The sequence below is a fragment of the Neovison vison genome, chromosome 7 (assembly GCF_020171115.1).
Source record: "Neovison vison isolate M4711 chromosome 7, ASM_NN_V1, whole genome shotgun sequence".
NCBI classification, from domain to species: domain Eukaryota; kingdom Metazoa; phylum Chordata; class Mammalia; order Carnivora; family Mustelidae; genus Neogale; species Neogale vison.
Window position 1 is genome coordinate 93,936,682 of NC_058097.1, and position 24,834 is coordinate 93,961,515.

General features: G+C 37.9%; 1 protein-coding gene across 2 annotated transcripts in view; it reads left to right on the forward strand.

Annotated features, from left to right (window-relative positions):
• The window catches only part of ARHGAP20 (Rho GTPase activating protein 20), a 138,692-nt gene that overhangs the window by 15,815 nt on the left and 98,043 nt on the right, over positions 1 to 24,834 (forward strand). For both annotated transcript variants that reach the window (XM_044257682.1, XM_044257681.1), the window contains exon 2: positions 3,511 to 3,593. In XM_044257682.1, coding sequence (XP_044113617.1) covers positions 3,514 to 3,593 — 80 coding nt within the window. In that variant the 5' untranslated portion in view covers positions 3,511 to 3,513. The remainder of the gene's footprint in view (positions 1 to 3,510; positions 3,594 to 24,834) is intronic.

Consider the following 24,834-nt stretch of genomic DNA (forward strand, 5'->3'; position numbering starts at 1 on the left):
TGTTCCCTGTGAGGCAAAGAATCATAGTTTTTACTGTCATTGAACAACTGAAATGTGTTGGTGCTAGTATAGGCATAGCCTCAACCTGCCCTGACAAGCTTACACGGTAATCTATTTGTAGAGGAATCAATAGTCTCTTTCTATTTTCAGGTATTGTATTTCACATAGTTGTTATAAACAAAAATGAAAATCCAAGTCTTTATTGCCTGAGAACAGATTCTTTGATAGATACATGAATTTGTTTTGAAGTCACCATTGCCCCTTTGTTTTGCTATGCTTTTGAACAAAAGAAAGAGTTCTGAATAATTTTAATGAATTGACACCTAAATCTGTTATTAAGCTCCTATTATATTGCCCATGCTTAATACTTCTTTTTCTTTTTTTTTTTTTTTAGAAAGAGAGAGACAAAAAGCACTGGGGGGAGGAGTGGAAGCAGGGGTAGAGGCAGAGAGAGAATCTTAAGCAGGCTCCACACCCGATAGGGAGCCCAGCACAGGGCTTGATCTACCCTGAGATCATGACCTGAGCTGAAATCAAGAGTCCAAAGCTTAACCACTAAACCACCCAGGTGCTGCTAAGACTTCTAATTACTTACAAGAAGAATGAATCCTGTGAATATTAAATTGACACATATAATGTTTATTTTTTTGCATATCTAGGGTAAATCTTTGGTGGACATTTAACACATGAGACTATCAGAAATAGAAGGGATCTAAGAGACTGTGCCGTCCAAATTTTCTAATTTTCTAGATTAGAAAATGAAAGTCCAGAGAAGTGACTGAATTGCATTGGGTTGCATATCTCAATAGTGGTGAGACTTACTACAAACAGTAGGATCTCAAATAAAAATAACATTCTTCCAGTTGTTTGATTACATTCTGTTGCCTGTGAATCCTCTAGATGAGGTAGATGCACTCGACATTTGACTCCTCGTACGTCTGATAATTTTTTAACTAAGGAAACATGGTCTAATTACTGTGGATATGGACCCCTGTGTTAGGTGTCCATGAGAAACTCCTATTTTAAAAGCACTTTTACAGAAGAAGTTTGGTCACCCTTATTTGATCATTCATTCTCATGTTTAACAGCCATCGCTCTCAGGAAGATTTCTTTATGTCAAAGGTTTCAACCCATGAATCCCTCAGGAATCCATGTTATGCAGGTCTCTGAACCCCTTGAAATTATGTGTGCAATGTAATTCACAGCTTTTTAAGATTTTTCAGAGAACCACTACCCAAGATCAATGTGGTTTCTCAGTCTACATTTTAGCAACAATTCTTTTTGTGTTCTCTTCCTTGGAAGACACTTTCTATCATCCATATTATGACCTGGCATTAATTTGAAGATTATTTCTCCTTCCAAATGAAGAACTTCAGATCATATTAACTTTTCTCACAGACTCTTCTTTACCCAACACTTTCAACCCTATTTATGGCTATCTTTTGAACATTTCTAAATTCTTTACAAACCTGAAAGGTGAGGAGTGCAGAATTGGAAATCCTGTATAAATGAAGCTTCAGTGAGGTGCATGGTGTCAGAGGGTTAGAGGCCACAGAAGCAAGGCTGCTGAGATAGATCCAGGAATGTGGTTCCACTAAGGTAGACGAGGCACACCCTAGTCTAGCTCAAAATGGAGGATAAGGAGCCCGGTAAGACTTAAAGGATTCAGCACCTTTCAAAGTTCAAAGCATAGTAAATAGATGCTGAAAAAAGGAAGTCCAGAGGATTGGAGGTCTGGGTCTAGCCCAGACCCAAAAGGAAACAGAATCCTCCGAATATGTGCCTGTGAACAAATCGCCATCCTTCTGAGGAAAATCAGTCTTTCACTGTTGAGTCTCTTCACATGGGGACAGGCCACTGGACCTTGCAGTGCAAGTACTTGTCTCCCAGATTTTCCTTCCTCCCCCTGCCACCTCTGTAGTCACACTAGCCTCAGAATGGTGGATCAGGAGAGTTATGTTCCCAAGAGATGTGAGTAATGGCAACAGTGGCAAGGAGCTGGCAAGCTGTAATATAGAACGTAGATTACCAAAATCACAGACTTTTCTGGGAATCTGATGAAAACTGTGGGCTTTCTCTCCAGAAAGAAGGCATAAGTACCCATCGTGTAAACAAGAAAGGCATACAATTTAACCTTCCCTAAAACTTATTCCTGGTGAATAATTCCTGATTGAGAAGTATGGTATTGTCTATTTCCCACCCATTTACTTCCTGTCTTTTATTCATGGTTTATGTAATTGTGTCCGTTGCTCTCTGAGCGATACTAAGGAGGTTTGAGCTTATAGTTTCCACATGTGAGCCAAAAGATTAAGGTGGGGACAGCAACACTGAGGCACGACGGTAACTGTGGAAAGATCCTGAGGACATGGTGAATTTGGGGGATAGGAATTGTGCCAAAGAAGTACAGTATCCCTTTCTCACTAGGTGATTATTCCCCTGTTCCTGTGCTAGGATCTAGGTTTGATTTTACTAGAAACAGTTCCTTTATGAATAATGTAATGAGGTATACTGATCCTGAACCAGTTAGTTTTCTGAGGCTCCTCCTAAAGCAGCACCCAGTTGTCAGGATGGCTGGCCTAGGCCCTCCGGCGGCAGGGGAGACCTCTGGCCAGGATTAGGTGAGAGAATAGAGCAGGAAGGACGGCCACAGCCTGGACGTCACTCCTGCCCGTTAAGGAGCAAATTGCTGGTTTCACTCATTAGTTTCCAGTGGCAGGCCCACTGACTCTGTCTAGAATTGTTAAATATGTAAGACTGAATGTAGAGAGTGATTATCTGGATCATCCGAGTTGAATAAATCTCCATTTACCAAAAATTATATAAATACTGTCTGAAACAAAGTTCTTGAATTATAGTTAAGCCTATGTTTATATACCACTAAGAATAAGGAAAAAAAATGGTCTTTTTGTCTTTTTTTTTTTTTAAGTTACAGCCAAAAAAAAAAAAAAAATCTGTTTGAAAGATGGGATCCCTAAATGTGTAAATATTTAAGTCTATTAAATGTGTAAGAATCCAGTTTCTTTTGCTGTAATGATTTTATTTTTTTCTTTTTTCTCCCTTTACTTGATCTCTTCAAATCCTGACTTTCCTTGAGGCCTAGTTTGGGGCCTATCCTGCCTATGAAAGAGAGACAATAGGGCTACTCAGATGGCATTTTGGAGTATAAATGAGATTCTCCAGTCCTGCCTTTGGCAGAGGGGCTGGAACATAGTAAGCAATTTATCTATTAGCTACATTTGATGCTAATAGGATGCTAATGGCTACTTATCCCAAATACTCTGATCAACATTTAACCTCCTCACTCTATGGCCATAAAAAATATTTAAAGCCTCTACCACTTTCTGACACTTACTATCCTAGTTACAATGTTATGTTATTTCTACAGTGAGATTGCAGACTCTGAGAGGCAAGGGCAGGCAATACAAAATTTGCTGAATTGGTTTCAAAATTGGCACTTACTTGCTTTACAAGTCACATGGTCTTCATTTTACTTATTTTTTTTCTCAACAGAAAATGAAAACACTTGCAGAAAGGAGGAGGAGTGCCCCATCTCTTATCCTGGATAAAGCCCTACAAAAAAGGCCCAGTACCAAGTAAGTGAATAGCCTTGTTTTACACATTTGGTATGTGCTATTGTTTTTTATGTAAGGTTTTTGTTTTTTATCAGCACCAAAATTCTCTGTATAATAATAGAAGACACGACTTCTGTGCTGTTATTTGATAAAGTGTGTATTTTATGTGACTCATAAAACCTTTTAGACCTGGTCTATATGATCAGTTGCTTTAAAACTAATTTAAAAATCTTTATCACTTAGTACACAAATGTGCAGGCTCTGCATATTGTTGAAGTTTGTTTATAGAAACAAGTAGCAATCAGAATACTAAAAGATGAGTTATTTTAACCACCACATATCTTGATTATGCACAAACTTTAGCTCATTTTTTATCATAAGGTGATACTTGTGCCTGGGTATGAGGTAAATTTTTACCAATTTTAGGTATGAAGAAAGATAACCAAATTGAGATTATAAAAATGGAATGCTGATTTCTTCTGTGCGTTATTAAATTAATTAGTGAATTAACCAGTCGAATTTGAAGTAGAAAAACAGGCTAGCTTACTGTGGAAATGACTATTTCACCCATTAAGATTAAATACCATTTCAATAGACATTTTAAGCAAGTCTTTCATAATACGCAGAAATTGAATGAGTATTCAGTCATTAACTTATTTATTAATTTTTAAATGGCATTTTAACCAGGAGCAGTTTTTATGTTCAAAGGAATCCTGTGATTATTTTCCTCTAATCTGTGAATCCTTTTATATAAAGTGAAATCTTTATCCCCTTTACTTAAAATGAGAGAATACCTGGTATTTCTATGAATGATGTGCTAATTTAACATAAAATCTGTATGAAGGCATGGCAGTTTTTTTTTCAGTGCCAAAAATAAATTACAGAACCAAATCCCAATCAGTGAAACTTCCAGAGTACTGTGGTCACTCTCTTAGTACTCAGCATGTTCTCAGACTCCGGCAGTTGCCCCGCCTGCCCCTAGAAGACACATTAGGCATGGGTTGATCAGGAAATGTAAATTACTTTTAATAGAAGCCTAATCAAAATGTAATTAGGAAGATACTCTTCTTCCAAATAAATAATACTTTTCAGTGCCTATATAAATGACTTCTGGATTATTTGCATTAATTTATCTTTCCCTTAGTGTGGGAAAAAGATAATGCTAATATTTTTACAGTTTGACCTTGATTATCTAGAAAACTCAGGAGTAAGTATTTTTAGGGGAGGCAGAGAGAGGAGGCATAATTATTAGTACAACTGTATATATGGATATATTATACATATAAAAATAGCTTTATTATCTACTTTTGAAAAACAGTTTTAGGTGTAATTTCTTATTGGAAGCTTCTAGGATAGAGGTGTCTTAGGCTTTTCAATTATAATATATAATATATAGTTTATAATCTGATATAAGTATTTGATATAAATATCAGAGAATCTTCAGCCCAAGATCAGGTCAGTAGTGGCCTGTAGTGGTCAGTAGTGGCCTACTTACTCCTAAACTTGTGAGAATCTGTAATAGTATACATGTAGATACTTAAAGTTTGTGTTTGGAAGTTTGGAATTTTGTGGAGAATTTGAGTTTATCTCAGCAATTTAGTGGGGAGAATTTGAGTTTATCTCAGCAATTTAGTGGGCAATGGCCAGAGATGGTAGGCATCATGTAATGCACAGGTTATCGTGCAAATCATAGAATTGTGGGGTACCTTTGTGGCTTTGAGGGTCCCATGCATGGCATGTTTGTGAAGGGAACTGAACAATTTTATATTTATCCTGCCTATAACTTAACTTTATTTTATATAAAAAGACAAGGTATTTCTATATGCTTTTGTTTTAATAAACACTAAATTTTCCAGAAATGCCACTACCTCTCATATCAAAAGATAATTGTACTTTATAATGTTTGGGACCATTTCAAAAAATCATTTGACTTCATTTTCCTGTACTTGTGTGTTATGGTATCTTACCATCTGACTTTTCTTAAATTTAAATATATGAACTGTACATAGTATAAGCATCTGAGCACTTCATTGTCTTTTAGTACAGTCCTGCAAGAGCATGTACCTAATGAAAAACATAATTTATTATTAATTACTCTCATTCTATTTTCCTTTTGTATTACTGTTAGGGCATTACATTGATACTTTTGAAATTCTGTTAAATATCTGTGAATTTCATTTCATGATAAAAAAGGAGGAATGGAAATGAATACATACACATAGATGTTGGTATCACATTAGGAAACTGGGTCTAATAAGGTTGAGAAGAAAGAGGCAGATGAAGTACCAGGTCAGATACACTGACAACACTTAAAACCCACCTTACTGGAATTGTTGTGGGGTAGAGAACCAGTGCGCTAATACACAGCCATGTCCTTCCCCATTCTGGCCTTCCCATCACCTCTGCAGTAATTAGGGCTTACTTTAGAGTCAGTTCTCCAAAATTCTGCCTCAGAAATAATGGAATATGGTGGACTTGTATAAAGATAACCACAGGAAAAAAGCTATTTAAGTTGAAGTTGTATATGTTTTAGTCTTCATTTCTTATGAGCCTCTCCAGGTCAATAAAGTGAGTGAATAGCACAGGGGAATAGGGTCTTCATCTGTTGTACGGAAATAGTGCTTTTACTCTGTGCAACGTTGGGCAGTCAGTGTGTACAAAAAGAAAGCTGTTGGGTATTTAATGTGTACAGGTTTTTGTAGGTAATATAATCTCTGGATTGGAAGGAACTATAAAGGTCTTCTAGTTTGGTGGTTTCCAAAACTTTCTAGTTAGTGTTCTACAGTGGGATCCAGACAGCTGCAAAATTGTCACAAACTCCTCATGGTTGGTTCTAGTATACCCTTGGTGGAGAACCACTATGGCAAACTACAAAAGAATCCCTTTTTAAAAGATTTTATTTATTTATCAGAGAGAGAAAGGGGGAGAGAGCGAGCACAGGCAGACAGAACGGCAGGCAGAGACAGAGGGAGAAGCAGCCCCCACCCCCAACCAAGCAAGGAGCCCGATGTGGGACTCGATCCCAGGACGCTGGGATCATGACCTGAGCCGAAGGCAGCTGCTTAACCAACTGAGCCACCCAGGCGTCCCAAAAGAATCCCTTTTTTAAAAGAGTGGTTTTAGGGAAAGCTGGGTGGCTTGGTCAGTTAAGTGTCCGACTCTTGATTTCAACTCAGGGTTGTGAGATCCAGCCCCATGTTGGGCTCCATGCTCTGCACCAAGTCTGCATGAGATCCTGTCTCTTCTTCTGCACCTCCCCACCCCTGTACATATGTGCTTACTCTCTCTCTCTCTCTCTCTTTCTTTCAAATAAATAAATAAAATAATCTTTAAAAAAAAGAATTTTGCTTACTATCAGTTGCACCCAGGAAACATGAAAACCTTCTAAAGGCCAAGCTGATAGCATACTTGCTTCAATTAGAACTTTGTACAATAAGATCTAGTACCTAAAAAGAATAAAGAATCTTTATTATTTTTTTACATGTAATATCATGGGAACTAAACTGTAAAAGAAATAGAGTACTGTAGTACTTCATATTTCTTAAATTAAATACACAGTCACCCTTACTTAATTTTGGCTTTGTGACAGAATTTTACTGTTTCTACTATGGTTTCCCAGTAATGTGTTGCTTAGTAATTAATGACAGTAAAAGTTTTGTCCAAAGTTTAGCAAACATCTGCAAGGGATTTATAAGAATCATTTCATTTAATAGCTGTTGCACCTCAATTTTTATTGAATTTAATGAATAAGAGTTTTGTTTATTTATTTATTTATTATTATTTATTTATTTTAATAAGATACTATCTTTGTTTATTTATTTTTGTATTTAAAATTTTTTTGGCTTTATTTTATTTTTTCAGTGTTGCAATATTCATTGTTATGCATCACACCCAGTGCTCTGTGCAATACGTGCCCTCCTTAATACCCATTGCCAGCTAGTTTTAAAAGAGAGGGAACACAGGTTAATTGGTGAGTTAACTATGTTGAAGTTTTATTTCCTGTGTTCTTGGATCAGTCCTTATAGTACATAAGAAGGGGTGGTTTATAGATCTTTAGCTTTTCTTTTTTGTATGTGGATACCATTCAGATCAGCTAGAGGAGATTTCTCTAAGTAATTATGTTAGTAAGTGTCGTCGTGGTTCTCCCATGTGGCTGCATTCAGCTGTTTTTACTCTCAACTTAGCAGCATTCAGTTCTGTATTTGAGAACAGCCTCACCTCATGTAGCGTCCTCATGGGGACATCCTGGGCACCTAATTAGAGGACTTAGTTTCTGTAAATGTAAAATGAGACTGTATAGAACTTACTTTCTCATAAAAACCCTTCTACCTCTAGTTCTATGGCTATATAATTATGATTTGTGAAATTCAGTCAGAAGCCTTCCTTATGCGTACTCTGAATTCTAGTCATTCTTACTACTGCAGTGCCCTCGGCATATTGTGCTCTCACATTGGCTCAGGTGTCACTTCCTTCAGGCACGCCTCTAACCCGTTAGAGATAACATTCATGCTTCTGGAGCTTTTCATCCTAAGCATTCCTGCCTCTGCTTTGGCATCACCATCTATGTCATGCTCCCTTGAAAGTCACTGACATTTAAAATGGGACATTCTGCCCGTTCTGTCCCATGCAGGGACATACCTGCCATTTTGTACATAACTTGTGTTCAATTATTATTTGTTGGCTGAATTGGTGAGTGAGTAAGTGACTCCTTTTCCAAACCAGAACAGAACTTAGTAAGTTTTCACAGTTTAGTAGTTTCTTAGATTTCTGCCTTTCCTGCCCTCCCGTAGGTAGTCAACACATGAGAGACTTGCCTTGTTCGTCAGTATTATTGGTGACATTCTAGCTAGGGAGAAAGGCAGATTGCTTTTGACAAAGTGACTCTGAGTTATTGTTAGGAAGTTTTTTCATGCAGCAAAACACCCCACGAACTCATGTATCTGATCTAGAAGTACCACATTTATTGGCATTCTCATGGTATTTCTTCATTGTTTACTCAGGGAGAGTTCAAGTCATACAGATTCAAGTCACACAGAGTTTCAAGTCATACAGAGTTTCCCTCCAGAAGTTCGCTTGTTTTGATAGGTACCACCCTCTAGAAGTTACGCAAAAATGTACCCACTTTTGTTTTTAGTTACAATCTGTTAGCACTTTTCAGTTGATATTCACCTATTTCCATCCCCACATCCGAATTAATTTACTGTGTGTGTGCTGTTTGCAAGACTTCATGTTAGGGACTTTACATAGGTTCCCTTTTCAATCTCTGCTCCCTGCTGCTGAGAGGACAGGCAGGGCAGCACTGTGATGCCACAGGAAGGGCTGGGGCTTTAGCTGCATTCCCATGCCAGCTGTCCATCCTGACTTTCTGTGTGACCTTGGAAAAATCACTTATTCTCTGAGTGTTTTCCTCTGTAAAAGTATAAATCTAATGCTTTCATCACAAAATATGAAGTGTGAAAATTCTTAGAAAATTGACTTGGTTATTATTAGTTGCCTCTTTCCTTCCCTTAGATGTATTTCATTTTCAAGCTTTAAACCTCCTGACTCATCCAGCAAAATTTGTTAGTGAAAAATCCCACTTCATCATTATAGCATCGTATAACCAGAAGTAACTCATTGAGCCTGGATCCTTATGTGGTGGGAATTGAGTCAAACATTTGCCCTAGGTCAACAGTTGATTATAGACTTAAGAGATGGGATTGGAAGTGGCAGGTCTCTGGTTTTGATGGTATTTTCTTTGCATCAGTCAAACAAAGGGCTATGATATAGCGTCTAAGAGCATGGATTCTTGAGCCAGATTGCCAGGTGTGACTCCTGATACTGGTCTTTACTAGCTTTATGATGTTGGGTAAGTTTTTAAACCAGGGATAATAACCTATCTCATAAGATTGTAAAGAAGACTAAATGGGTCTTACATATGTAAATTCCTTAATGTAATCACCAGCCTGTAATCAGTGCTGTATGTCTGAAGGTTATTGTTAGTAGTAGTAGTAGTAGTAGTAGCAGTAGCAGTAGCAGTAGTAACAACAGAAGTAGAAGTATACAGAATGCTCATAGAAAAACTCTCTGAGCACCACAGCAGATTAGAAATAAAAAGGGGGGAAAGATGCAGTCTAGAAGCTAACTGGTCTCTAATACTAAATTCATTTTACAAGACAATTATATTTCTGGATCTGGCCTGATGCAGGATTAACTCAGAACATTTGGTATTTATTCTTGGTAGACCCTGACAACTCTTGAGGTCTCCCTAAGCAGAAGTTCAAAGTATGCCTAGAATGATTCTGGGAAATAAGGTCCTAAGACAAGGAGAATTGACATGGTTTGCTTGGCCCCTCCAGACGAAGGATTTTGAGGAGAGCCATATGTGCTGAACTATGAATCAAGATGAGACACATACAGAACTGGCCAGTCTCGGATAGGGATGCTAGGATGAGCGAGCCACATCAGAAGGTGCTGGAGAACTAGGACAGCAGCTGTTTGTTGGCTGGCTTCTGCTTCCTTTTGGTCAGTTCATTTCTGTTGTGCATGACCACACACACACACACACACACACACACTAACATTACCTTAGCTAGGCTATCCCCCATTGTGTTCTACAAATTTCTCATTACCCCATTTCCTTTTTTTCTCTGTTATGTTAGCATTATAACTTTAATACTTATCTAAAGTAGATGATAACACATCATCCTTTCATATGCAAGGAGTGCATTTGTACTCTGGAGTGGTTTACTAAGGAGTGTGGCCAAGTCTACTTTCATCGCAGAATGAAAAACCACCTCCACTTGTGATTGTTCAGTGTGAACTTTCCAGATATGGTAACTGGAATGAATTGAATGACCTCATAAAGGCCATTCTCATACTGCAAACCCTAGGATAGTTGTGGTGACAGTTAAATATAATTTACCGGAAAGGTCAGTTACTAGACTTTCTTTTGGAACTCTGTATACCTTCCCTATCTAGATAGTTTCTTGGTACAAGACTTTGAAATAAGATATTGAATTTTAGAGGAACTTTTTAAAAATCCTTAATATCTTTTCAAAATCACAAATAAACTACATAGACACATTATCTTAGAAGAAAACCTGTGCCGGATACTCATCATTGTGCTGCCTTGCACTCTCTGCCAGCCAGCTCTGCAGGAGGCCTCTTCTTAGAGTTTGGGACATGCATCCATTGGTTTTCATTGAGAGACACATAGATAATTCAAGGTGTGTGATCAGAAGAACACCAAATAGGATTTAGATACTTGAAGATTGCCGGCGGCCTGCAAGATCCCTCTTTCCTTGTGAGGAACATTTTCCAAAGTTGTAAGATTTGGTTGTAAAGGAAAGAGACAGCTATTGCTTTATAAAGTGGCAAAGTTGGCAAATTTTTACCAAAACGGAACTCATTGCTTTATTAAAGGGAAAAGACTTTCCAGACCCACAGATCACCTTATTCTTTTCAAACTACTTTTCATCTTCTTTCAAAAATAACCAAATACATCTGTTCCTGGTGTGTTGTGCTGTTTTCCTATGGCATGATGCTGGGAGGGCATCATCAGAAGATTATATTAAGTGTCTCCACATTCTAGTGCAATTTGAGAGTCAAATTAATTTATTTTGTCCTTGCAGAACAGTGCATCCATTTAATTTCTTCTTCCCAACTATAGCTTAATTTGCTCACTGCAGTTATGATTTAATTTTATCTTTCATATTGGCACCAGGAAAGCACTGACTGCCTCATTAGTGATATTTACTCCCCATTCACACCCCTCTCATGGGGCTGGCCACTGTCCTGAGACATTCTTACTCTACTGGACTATGTCCTCCCTTCCCCTGTGCAGTCTGAAAGCTAGGATTCCTCAGAGGAGCTTTAAAGTTCCATTACTGACTTTCCTTCAGAACCCTGAAAAAAGGACTTGGAGGGAGGTGGAAGAATAATTGTCACTACTATCAAGAAGCTTCATAGAATGGTGGTTAAGAAAGTGTGGACCTTGCAGCCATCCTACCTGGGTAGAATCTGGCCCTGCTTCTTACCAAGAGAAAGAACTTTGGACAAGTTCCTTAGCCTCTTAAGGCCTCGCTTTCCTCATCTATAAAATGAGGATGACCTCATAGGGGATTCAGAGAGTTGATACTATAATGCATCTGGCACACTGTAAATATTATGTAAGGTTTTTTTTTATTAAATAAAACTGTTGAAAATACATAAATCCTTGCTCCGCCCTGTCACATGGTGTATAATTTCTTAGTGTTCCATGTTTAGGACTTGTTTTCTCAACTTGTCTATCTGCTTTGTGAGTGAAGGAACCACGTCTTCGTTCTTCACATCTCCATGTTCAGTGGTGGGTATGGAAGAGAGACTCTGTAATATTTGCTGAGCTGAATGAGTGAGCCCTTCCTCCTCCAGCTCAGTAGGACAGCTCTCAGTTGGAGTGGAAAGAAGGGTAAGAGTCCACTACTGCCTGAGAAAGTAACACAGCCAGCATCAGAAAACCACAGAAAGAAGTATCACTTCTGGAGTGACTGGCTGTTTAATAGATGCGATGTAATGCTTGCATCTGTGCTATGAGTCACTGCCATTAGTTCTCTGATGTGTAGCTCCTGGTGTATTGAGAAGACACAGAGAATGGGGTCTTATTCCTGCTCAATCACTGTATGACCTCGGTAGAGTCACTTAGCCTTTCTGCAACAAGGACTGTTTGCTCATCTGTCAGTGGTAGGAAGGAGGGGAGAGTGAGGTTGACTAAATCATTTATGTACTTCTTCCACCAGCCCTCAACTTCACAGTTTTGTTTCTTTATACTAATTGTAGCTTCATCACATAGAGAACAGAAAATGGTATGACTGTTCCTTGCAAACCTTTTTATCACAACTCTTGCATCCCCAGGAGTATGTCTGTGGTGCTGCTAAGAACTATGTATCCTGGCTGTCCTCTTTCATTGCAAAGGTCAAGCATTCACTTGTGTTGGATTTTGGTCTGTTTGTTGTTATAATGTCATTTTGGTAGCTGGCCTCCACAATGACTCCAGGGATTCCCACCTCCTGGTATTCACACTCTTGTCTAATCCCCTCCCACTCTGATCAGAATTGATCTGTATAACAAGCACAATATTGCAAAAATGATGGTGTATCACTTTTAAGATTAAGACCAAGCTTCTGTCTTATTGTCATACTCTCTCTGTCTCTCTGATCTCTTGTTTGGTGGGAAACCATGTTCTGAACAGTCCTGTGGAGAGGCTGATAGGGGAGGAACTGAAGCCTCCAACTACAGCTGTATGAGTCAGCTTGGAATCAGATTTTCCAGCCCCAGTGAAGTTTTCAGAGATCGCAGCCCCAGCGGGACTCAGCCTCAGAAGCAATCTCAGCCAGCAATCTACGCCGCTCCCTGGTTCCTGACCAGTAGAGAATATGTGAGGTGATGAGCTGCTATGTTTGGAGTAGTTTGTAAGGCATCAATAGATAACAAGTAGTCATCTTCACTTTATTAAACTAGCTTTCTAGAATGTTTCTCCCATGTACCTTTTATGTATTCTTATAGGTAGAGGTGGAAAGATGGAAATACTTACTGTTTCCATTTATAAATGAAAATGGTCGCTTTCCAGATCATGTAATTTGTTGGAAAGGGGGCCAGATGACATTCTTTCTTTCTTTAAACAGCTTTATTGAGATACAGTTTATACCATACAATTCATCCATTTAAAGTATACAATTCAGGGCACCTGGGTGGCCCAGTGGCTTAAGCCTCTGCTTTCGGCTCAGGTCATGGTCTCAGGGTCCTGGGATAGAGCATCAGGCTCTCTGCTCAGCGGGGAGCCTGCTTCCTCCTCCCTCTCTCTGCCTGCCTCTCTGTCTGCTTGTGATCTCTCTCTCTCTCTCTGAAATAAATAAAATCTTTAAAAAATTATTTAAAGTATACAATTCGGTTCTTTTTAATTTAGTCACAGAATTGTGCAACTATTACCACAGTCATCTTCTTTTAAGATTTTATTTATTTTATTTAATTTATAACATAAAATATTTATATATTATAAATATTTTATATAATTTATTTAATTTTACTTATTTGTTTATTTATTTAAGAATTTATTTATTTGTTAGAGAGAGAGCATGGGTACAAGTGATGGGAGGAACAGAGGGAGAGGGAGAGAGGGTCTGAAGCAGACTTCCTGCTGACAGGGAGCCTGACACGACACAGGGCTCCACCCCGGGACTGCAAGATCATGCCCTGAGCCGAAACCAAGAGTCGAATGTTTAACTAACTGAAGCCATCGAGGCACCCGCGTTACCATAGACTTAGAGTGTTCTCATTCCTCCTAGAAGAAACCCCATAGCCATTAGCTGTCCTTCCTCTTTATCTCCCATGTCCCTTCTTCCCTGTCTACAGTTCTGAGCAGCCACTCATCTCTTTTCATTTCCTATAGCTTCGCCTCTTCTAGACATTTCGTATAAATGCAGTCATGCACTGTGTGGTCTTTTTTTGGCTGGCTTCTTCCAGTTAGCGTGATGTGTTCAAGGTTCTTCCGTGTTGTACCTTATACTCATACTTCATTACTTTCAGTTGTGAAATACAATGTCATTAGGTGGTAAATACACCATATTTTGTTTATTTGCTGATCAGTTAATGGCTGTTTGGATAATTTCCACTTTTTAGCTATTACGAATAAAGCTGCTGTGAAAATTCACATACAGGTTTTGTGTGAACATGTGTTTCATTGCTCTTGGAGATATAGCTAGGGTGGAATTGTTGGGTCGTGTGATAATTCTATGTTTAGCTCTTTAAGAAGCTGCCAAACTGTTTTCCAGCACAGCTGCACCATCCTACACTCCCTCCAGCAACATGTAAGCGCTCTGCTTTTTCCACGCCCTTAACAACCCTTGTTATTTTTTGGCTTTTTGACTATAGCTGCCTCAGCCAGCATGAAGAGGCGCCTCTTCTGCTTCTCATTTCATTATGCCATTGATCATCTTTTCATGTGTTTACCTGCCAGTTGTATCTTTTGGGGGAAAGGTTCTATTTAAAACTTAGCGCATTTTTAATTGGGTTATTTGTCTTTTTATTAATGAGTTGAAAGAGTTGTTTATGTGTGGCCAAACAGTGTTCTTAACATTATGTGCGTATATACACAAGGCAAAGCACGGGATTGTGGCACTAATTTGAGGCTTGTGAGGTCCCCAAACCACTTGAGCTTGAAACATCTGGATAATTGAAGACCAACCAAGCTTCAATTGTCCACTTCATTTTGCATTTATGTATCTTTGGTTTTGGTTGCTTTTTTTTCTCCTTCGTTGAAACTAACCCTTCTGTTTTGGGGGAAGAAATTAATTTCTATAAGCATGGTCCTTTAGCAGATTTCTGTGATATATACTCTATAAATTAAGATATTTAATAATCTTAAACTTTTTGATAACCATGGCTTTCTGGAGTATCTATTTTCTTGTTTGTTCTTTAAATACATAGTTGTTAGAGAGTTAAATATGTGCATTTTAGAAAAATGCACAAAAAATACAGGGGTAAAATGAAATTTTAGTCTGTATTCATGGGTATCTTTCTTGATACCTTTTTCTGTCACTTGGCTTCAAAGTTTATGTACATAATTTTATGATCAAATCACCATCATGTATGATGCTGTGCACAGTAGGAATATTCTTTACTGTATTTATAGATCATGTATGTACATATATTAAAAATAAATAAAATTCGATGGATTTACTTAAACTTATAACATGAAGAATGGAGTTAAGGAATAAATATGCTAAGCTTTTGGAAGTTGTAACAGTGTATGTGTTTTATTTCTGACATCTCAGCTTTTTCCTACAAAAATGTTGCCATTTATTTCTTCAAAGACTGCCCACCATGAGGGAGACACTCTTACTAGATAAAGAGTTTTTCTATACTAGCCTTCAGGGAGCTCACAAACAAGTAGTTAAGGAAAAAAATGTCAGAAATATTGGAAGGGGTGGTGAACCATGAGAGACTATGGACTCTGAAAAACAATCTGAGGGGTTTGAAGTGGCGGAGGGGTGGGAGGTTGGAGTACCTGGTGGTGGGTATTATAGAGGGCACGGCTTGCATGGAGCACTGGGTGTGGTGAAAAAATAATGAATACTGTTTTTCTGAAAATAAATTAATTGAAAAAAAAGTCAGAAATAAATTACTTTAATAGACTATAAGTGCTATAATGAAGGTAGAAATAAAACAACAAAGCGAATGCCTTAGGCCTTAAGGGAGAGTGTCGTAGAGGTGATACTGTCTATGCTGGGGTTTGATGGATTAGTAGGAGTTTCTTAGCAGAGGGAACAGGTGACACAGTGCACTATTCTAATGCTCAAAGTTCTAAGGAAGGAGTGACGGGTGATGAGGATAGCAAAACAAAGACCAGACTGGGAATCGCCTTCGTCAGCCTCAGGACTTTGGATTTCTGGATAGTAGGGCTGTAATCTAAGAAAATCAGAGTTAATGATGTGATGTAATTTTTGTTTTTGAAAGACAGCTCTATCAAAGAATTGACTGGAAGAGAGATGGTCAAGGCAGGTAGGCTATTTAGGGAGACAGTTGAAAAAAATTCAGGCACATGTTAATGAAGAGCTTGCATGGTGAAGGGGAAAAATTTAGAGGGAGAATTAGATGTGGATATAAGACAGAAGAAATTAAGAATGAAGTTTCTAGCTTTTGAAGACTGGATAAATGTGGTGATATTAACAGATTGGCCTATTGAGCAAATTTTCAACATGGAGAATTTTAATGGTATAGGACAAAGTGTTAGTATTAGCAATACTAATAAAATACTAATAAAAGCTACAATTTAGAAACAAGATGGGATCGGAAGGGAGACAAACCATAAGGGACTCTGAATCTCCCAAAACATACTGAGGGTTTCCAGGGTGGGAGGTGGAGAGGGTGGTTGAGTTATGGACATTGGGGAGGGTATGTGCTATGGTGAGTGCTGTGAGGTGTGTAAGCCTGATGATTTACAGCTGGGGCAAATAATACATTGTATGTTAATAAAAATAGTTAATTTAGAAAGCTACAATTTAAATTGAATGCTTACCATTTACCAGGTTCCTAGTTAAGTATTTTGTGTGTGTGTGTGTGTGTGTGTATGTATGTATATATATATACACATATATATTTTATATATACATATAAATGTTGTCATTTATTCAAAGACTGCCCACCATGAGGGAGACTATATATATACATACATACATATATATATATATATATATATATATATGTATAGGTCTACTTCTGAACTCCATTCTTTTCAATCACTCTGTCTATATTCTTGAGATATATATATATATACACACACACATACTTACATATATACACATCTTAATTTTATTTTCTTTTTTTCACGTTCCAAGATTCATTGTTTATGTGGAGCACCACCCCCAGTGCTCCATGCAATAATGCCCTCCTTAGTACCCACCACCAGGCTCACCCAACCCTCCACCCCCCCTCCCGCCCAAAACCCTCAGTTCATTCTCTGTGATGTTAAATTTTGTGACCTTACCCAACAAACTATACACTACCTCAGTAAAATCGTTTCAGTTTTGAGAATTTCCTATCTCATAAGATAAAGAACATTTCTAGAAGCTAGGTTTATGAAACTTCAATGTACTCTTATAATCTCTTTGTGGCCATTAGATTCTCTCTGATGTAGTTGGACATGACGGACAAGAGATCATCACTTTAAATGAAAATGATAGAATGGCTCTGAGATGTTTCTGCTACTTTTATCTCCAGCTCAAAGAAGCTAAAAATTCCTATAAATCACATTGTTTAACGTAATTATTTACTTAACTCTGGGTATTTTCTAGTATAAAGCAGGGACGTTGAAATGTTGTATATTGCATTTTGTAGTACTTGGGTTTATTTTCACTTTTTACTATAATTTTTAATGTTAACATCTAAGTTTCTGGCCTATGCCAGAGAATATGATTGCATGGTATATGATTTCTAACTTTTGTGACTTGTTGCAAAATCAGATATTTGGAAGTATGACATGTATGTTGAAAAGGATGTTACCAATTATGTGAGTCATCAGTCCTTCCTAATATTTTGTCCTCTTCTTCTGTCACTCACTAAGAGAGCCAGTGTAGTGTTTTCCACTTCAGTTGTGGACATGTCAGTTTCTTCTTGTTATTCTATTAGTTTGAAACCTATATTGTGAGGTCCATAAAACTCAGAATAGTTCTGTCTTTTATCAAGTGGAAATATCTTTCCTTTGTCCAATTTGTTTTGTTTTGTTTTGTTTTGTTTTCGTCTCTGTCTCTTTTGCCTCAGCAGAATGTGTCTGAGATTCTTCCCTGTTCCATACATCAGAAGTTTGCTCCTTTTTATTTCCAAGGAGTATTCCATTTGTGGATATACCAGAGTGAGCTTCTTCATTCGCTTGTCAATAGACATTTGAGTTGTCTGCACTTTGGGGCTATTATGAAGGAAACTGCTGTGAATGTTTTTATGCAAGTCTTTTCTGTTTTCACTCTGTGGGTAAATGCCACAGTGTTAAATTACTGGGTCATATATAAGTGTTTCTGTGTGTGTGTCACACACAGAATACTGTCAGACAGTATTCTAAGGTGTTTGTACTATTTTATATACCCACCAACAATGCAAGAGATCTTCAGTTGTTCCACATCCTGGCCAAAACTTAGTAAATAAATGACAATTTTAAAATGTTTAGCATTCTACTGGGTATGTAGTGGTATCTCAGTGTAGTTTTAATTGGCATTTCCCTGAAGACTAAGATATTGGGCATCATCTTATGTAATTATTGCCCATATTCCTTTGTAAAGTGAACTTTTGTGTATTTCTTTATTTGTAAACCTAGGGAATTATAAGAGTTCTTTATATATTCCGGATATATAGGTCCTTTGTCAGATGTATATAGTGAAAATATTTCCTCTAAATCTGTCTTGTCTTTTCATTTTCTTTAATACTCCTTTTTGAGGAGCAAAAATTCAACAAGTTTTTTATAGCTTATATGTCTGTGTCTTCTCTAAGAAATATTTGAATATTTGAAAGTCTCAAAGATAGTATCCTGTTTTCTTCTATGCTAGGCCTATGATAAAGGTGATTTAATTTTTGCATACTATATAAAGTAAAGGTAGAGGTTTATTGTTTTTCCTTGCAGATACCCAGTTGCTGCAATACCAGTGACTGTAAAGAGTTTCTTTTGCCAATTGGGAAAATAGGACCTGTTTTCCTTCTGGAAACTTTGTCGAAAACCAGCTCACCATATTTGTATAGGTCTACTTCTGAACTCCATTCTTTTCAATCACTCTGTCTATTCTTGCTAATATCATATCTTCCTTACTGAACTTTCTAATAAGATGTCCGTGGTTTTTGTTGATATTGTAACTTTTTATCACTTGTTTCATTTGATCATTGCTAATATATAGAAATACAGTTGAGTCTTTGTTTATTGACCTTTAATTTTTGATCTTACTAAATTCACTTATTGTTAGGTTTTTTTTAAAAAAAAAACTATTAGCTTTAATGTAGATTTCTCAGAATATTCTATGTACAAATTCCTTTATGAGTAAAGACAGTTTTACTTCTTCCATTCTGAAATGTTCAGTTTTTCTTTTCTTACTTTAATTTACTAGCTAGAACTCTAGTATATTGTTTAATAGAAGTGGTGTGAGCAGATTTAACATTTTTTGTTCCTTAGTTTAGGCAGGAAAATAGTCTTTCATCACAACATATTAGCTGGCTATAGAGTCTTTTTGTAGATGTCCAGTATTAAATTGAGGAATTATCTCTTTAGTTTTTTAGTGTTTTTTCAAGTATGGGTGTTGAATTTTGACAAAATATTGTTGTATATATTGTATATTGTTGCTGCTTTCTTTTTTTTTAATCTTAATATAGTGAATTACAGTGATTTTTTAAAATAAACTTTTATTTTAAAATAGATTCAGATTTGGGGCGCATGGGTGGCTCAGTGGGTTAAAGCCTCTGCTTCAGCACTGGTCATGATCTCAGGGTCCTGGGATCAAGCCCCACGTCGGGCTCTCTGCTCATCAGGGAGCCTGCTTCCCTTCCTGTCTCTCTGCCTACCTGTGATCTGTCTGTCAAATAAATAAATAAAAATAAAAATAAATGTTAAAAAAGAGATTCATATTTACAGGAAAGTTGCAAGATGTTTACAGAGTTTCTGAGTACCATCAACCAGTGTACCTTTTTAACATCTTGAAATACCGTAATATATTTGTTACCACTAATGAACCAGCATTAATACATTGTTATTGACTGAAGGCTGTACTTAGCAGATTTTTACCTAATGTCCTTTTTCTCATCCCAAATACAATATTAGATTTAGTCATTATATCTTCCTTAAGCTCCTCTAGACTATGACAGCTCTTCATATTTTTTATGACCTTGACAATTTTGAGGCATTTAGTAGAATGTCTTTTTTTGGGTTTGTCTGATGTTTTCTTACAGTTAGAACAGGGTTATGTATAGGTTTATAAAGTATTTTTTCGGTCCATGTATATTAGGGATACCGCTGCAGTTTTCCTGTACTGTCTTTATCTGGTCTTGGCACCAGGATAATGGTGGACTCATAAAATGAGCTGGGCAGTGTTCCCTCCTCTTTTCAAAGGGTATATAAGGGAATGCCAGTATTTCCTCCTAAAATGCTTAGTTGAATTCACTAGTAAAGTTATTTAGGTTTTGAGGGGGTTTCTGGAAAGGTTTTAAATTATGATTCTAATTCTTTAAAAGAAATAAAATGTTCCTTCTTGAGGTGCAATTGTAAATGGGATTGACTCCTTAATTTCTCTTTCTTCTGTCTTGTTGTTGGTGTAGAGAAATGCAACTGATTTCTGTGCATTGACCTTATATCCTGACACTTTACTGAATTCCTGTATAAGTTCTAGCAGTTTTGGAGTGGAGTCTTTTGGGTTTTCCACATAGAGTATCATATCATCTGCGAAGAGTGATAATTTGACTTCTTCTTTGCCGATTTGGATGCTTTTAATTTCCTTTTGTTGTCTGATTGCTGAGGCTAGGACTTCTAGTACTATGTTGAATAGCAGTGGTGATAATGGACATCCCTGCCGTGTTCCTGACCTTAGTGGAAAAGCTTTCAGTTTTTCTCCATTGAGAATGATATTTGCAGTGGGTTTTTCATAGATGGCTCTGATGATATTGAGGTATGTGCCCTCTATCCCTACACTTTGAAGGGTTTTGATCAGGAAGGGATGCTGTACTTTGTCAAATGCTTTTTCAGCATCTATGGAGAGTATCATATGGTTCTTGTTCTTTCTTTTATTGATGTGTTGTATCACATTGACTGATTTGCGGATGTTGAACGAACCTTGCAGCCCTGGGATAAATCCCACGTGGTCGTGGTGAATAATCCTTTTAATGTACTGTTGAATCCTATTGGCTAGTATTTTGGTGAGAATTTTTGCATCTGTGTTCATCAAGGATATTGGTCTATAGCTCTCTTTTTTGATGGGATCCTTGTCTGGTTTTGGGATCAAGGTGATGCTGGCCTCATAAAATGAGTTTGGGAGTTTTCCTTCCATTTCTATTTTTTGGAACAGTTTCAGGAGAATAGGAATTAGTTCTTCTTTAAATGTTTGGTAGAATTCCCCCGCGAAGCCGTCTGGCCCTGGGCTTTTGTTTGTTTGGAGATTTTTAATGACTGTTTCAATCTCCTTACTGGTTATGGGTCTGTTCAGGCTTTCTATTTCTTCCTGGTTCAATTTTGGTAGTTTATATGTTTCTAGGAATGCATCCATTTCTTCCAGATTGTCAAATTTGTTGGCGTAGAGTTGCTCATAGTATGTTCATATAATAGTTTGTATTTCTTTGGTGTTAGTTGTGATCTCTCCTCTTTCATTCATGATTTTATTTATTTGGGTCCTTTCTCTTTTCTTTTGGATAAGTCTGGCCAAAGGTTTATCAATTTTATTAATTCTTTCAAAGAACCAGCTCCTAGTTTGGTTGATTTGTTCTATTGTTTTTTTGGTTTCTATTTCATTGATTTCTGCTCTGATCTTTATGATTTCTCTTCTCCTGCTGGGCTTAGGGTTTCTTTCTTGTTCTTTCTCCAGCTCCTTTAGGTGTAGGGTTAGGTTGTGTACCTGAGACCTTTCTTGTTTCTTGAGAAAAGCTTGTACCGCTATATATTTTCCTCTCAGGACTGCCTTTGTTGTGTCCCACAGATTTTGAACCGTTGTATTTTCATTATCATTTGTTTCCATGATTTTTTTCAATTCTTCTTTAATTTCCCGGTTGACCCATTCATTCTTTAGAAGGATGCTGTTTAGTCTCCATGTATTTGTGTTCTTTCCAAACTTCCTCTTGTGGTTGAGTTCTAGCTTCAGAGCATTGTGGTCTGAAAATATGCAGGGAATGATCCCAATCTTTTGATACTGGTTGAGTCCTGATTTAGGACCGAGGATGTGATCTATTCTGGAGAATGTTCCATGTGCACTAGAGAAGAATGTGTATTCTGTAGCTTTGGGATGAAATGTTCTGAATATATCTGTGATGTCCATCTCATCCAGTGTATCATTTAAGGCCTTTATTTCCCTGTTGATCTTTTGCTTGGATGATCTGTCCATTTCAGTGAGGGGAGTGTTAAAGTCCCCTACTATTATTGTATTATTGTTGATGTGTTTCTTTGATTTTGTTATTAATTGGTTTATATAGTTGGCTGCTCCCACGTTGGGGGCATAGATATTTAAAATTGTTAGATCTCCTTGTTGGACAGACCCTTTGAGTATGATATAGTGTCCTTCCTCATCTCTTATTATAGTCTTTGGCTTAAAATCTAATTGATCTGATATAAGGATTGCCACTCCTGCTTTTTTCTGATGTCCATTAGCATGGTAAATTCTTTTCCACCCCCTCACTTTAAGTCTGGAGGTGTCTTCGGGTTTAAAATGAGTTTCTTGGAGGCAACATATAGATGGGTTTTGTTTTTTTATCCATTCTGATACCCTGTGTCTTTTGATTGGGGCATTTAGCCCATTAACATTCAGGGTAACTATTGAGAGATATGATTTTAGTGCCATTGTATTGCCTGTAAGGTGACTGTTACTGTATATTGTCTCTGTTCCTTTCTGATCTACCACTTGTAGGCTCTCTCTTTGCTTAGAGGACCCCTTTCAGTATTTCCTGTAGAGCTGGTTTGGTGTTTGCAAATTCTTTCAGTTTTTGTTTGTCCTGGAAGCTTTTAATCTCTCCTTCTATTTTCAATGATAGCCTAGCTGGATATAGCATTCTCGTTTAGTGCTCTGAAAATGTCATGCCAGCTCTTTCTGGCCTGCCAGGTCTCTGTGGATAAGTCACCTGCCAATCTAATACTGTTACCATTGTATGTTACAGACTTCTTTTCCCGGGCTGCTTTCAGGATTTACTCTTTGTCACTAAGGCTTGTAAATTTTACTATTAGGTGACGGGGTGTGGGCCTATTCTTATTGATTTTGAGGGGCGTTCTCTGAACTTCCTGAATTTTGATGCTCGTTCCCTTTGCCATATTGGGGAAATTCTCCCCAATAATTCTCTCCAGTATACCTTCTGCTCCCCTCTCTCTTTCTTCTTCTTCTGGAATCCCAATTATTCTAATGTTGTTTCGTCTTATGGTGTCACCTATCTCTCGAATTCTCCCCTCATGGTCCAGTAGCTGTTTGTCCCTCTTTTGCTCAGCTTCTTTATTCTCTGTCATTTGGTCTTCTATATCGCTAATTCTTTCTTCTGCCTCATTTATCCTAGCAGGGAAAGCCTCCATTTTTGATTGAACTTCATTAATAGCTTTTTTGATTTCAACTTGGTTAGATTTTAGTTCTTTTATTTCTCCAGAAAGGGCTTTTATATCTCTGGAGAGGTTTTCTCTAATATCTTCCATGCCTTTTTCAAGCCCGGCTAGAACCTTGAGAATTGTCATTTTGAACTCTAGACCTGACATATTATCAATGTCTGTATTGATTAGGTCCCTAGCCTTCGGTACTGCCTCTTGTTCTTTTTTTTGTTGTGAATTTTTCCGCCTTGTCATTTTGTCCAGCTAAGAGTATATGAAGGAGCAAGTAAAATACTAAAAGGGTGGCAACAATCCCAGGAAAATATGCTTTCACCAAATCAGAAGAGATCCCAAATCGTGAGAGGGGATTGCTCCCCCCTCACGATTGGGTGAGGGATCTCCTCTGATTGGGATCTCCTTTGATTGGGACCTCCCAATCTCTTCTGATTGGGATCTCCCAATCTCTTCTGATTGGGATCTCTTCTGATTTGGGGATAAAAAGAGGTTCAAAAAGAAAGAAAGGAAAAAAAGAATTAAAAAAAAGAGATTGAATTAAAAATTCAATCAAGAATTTAAAAAAGAATTAAGAAAAAAAAAAGATTGAAGAGATTAGGATCTCTTCTGATTTGGGGATAAAAAGAGGTTCAAAAAGAAAGAAAGAAAAAAAGAATTAAAAAAAAGAAAATGAATAAAGAAAAGCATAAAAAAGAAAAATATATATATATTAGATAATCTAGTTAAAAAACGTTAAAAAAGAAAAGGGTAAAAGTTATAAAAAATTTTAGCAGAAGAAGAGAAAAAAAATGAAAAAGAAAAAAATTAGATTAACTGCAAGACTAAAAAATCACAGGCAGAAAGCCATGAGTTCCGTGGTTTGTTTTCTCCTCCTCTGGAATTCTGCTGCTCTCTCCTTGGTATTGAAACTGCACTCCTTGGTAGGTGAACTTGGTCTTGCCTGGATTTCTTGTTGATCTTCTGGGGGAGGGGCCTGGTGTAGTGATTCTCAAGTGTCTTTGCCCCAGGCGGAATTACATCGCCCTTACCAGGGGCCGGGCTGGGTGATCTGCTCGGCTTTGCTTTCAGGAGCTTTTGTTCCCTGAGCGCTTTCCGTAGAGTTCCGGAGGACGGGAATACAAATGGCGGCCTCCTGGTCTCCAGCCCGGAGGAGCCGAGAGCCCGGGCCCCGCTCCCCTGTGCGCCCTCAGCGAACAGCTCCTAGTAACTCGCGTCTGCCTAACCTCCGGCCGCGCTCCGAGCTCACCGAGCCTGCAACCCGTTCAAGGCAACTCCGAGCTGCGGGCTTACTGTCGGCTCTGTCTCTGCAGCCGGCTTTCCCGCTCCAATATCCGCAAGCTCTGCGACACTCAGACACCCCCGATCCTTCTGTGACCCCGCGGGACGTGAGGTCACGCCGACCCCGTGTGGGCTTCGCCCCGGTTTAGCCTCCAGAGCGATGTCCCTCAGCGGAACAGACTTTTAAAAGTCCTGATTTTGTGCTCCGTTGCTCCGCCGCTT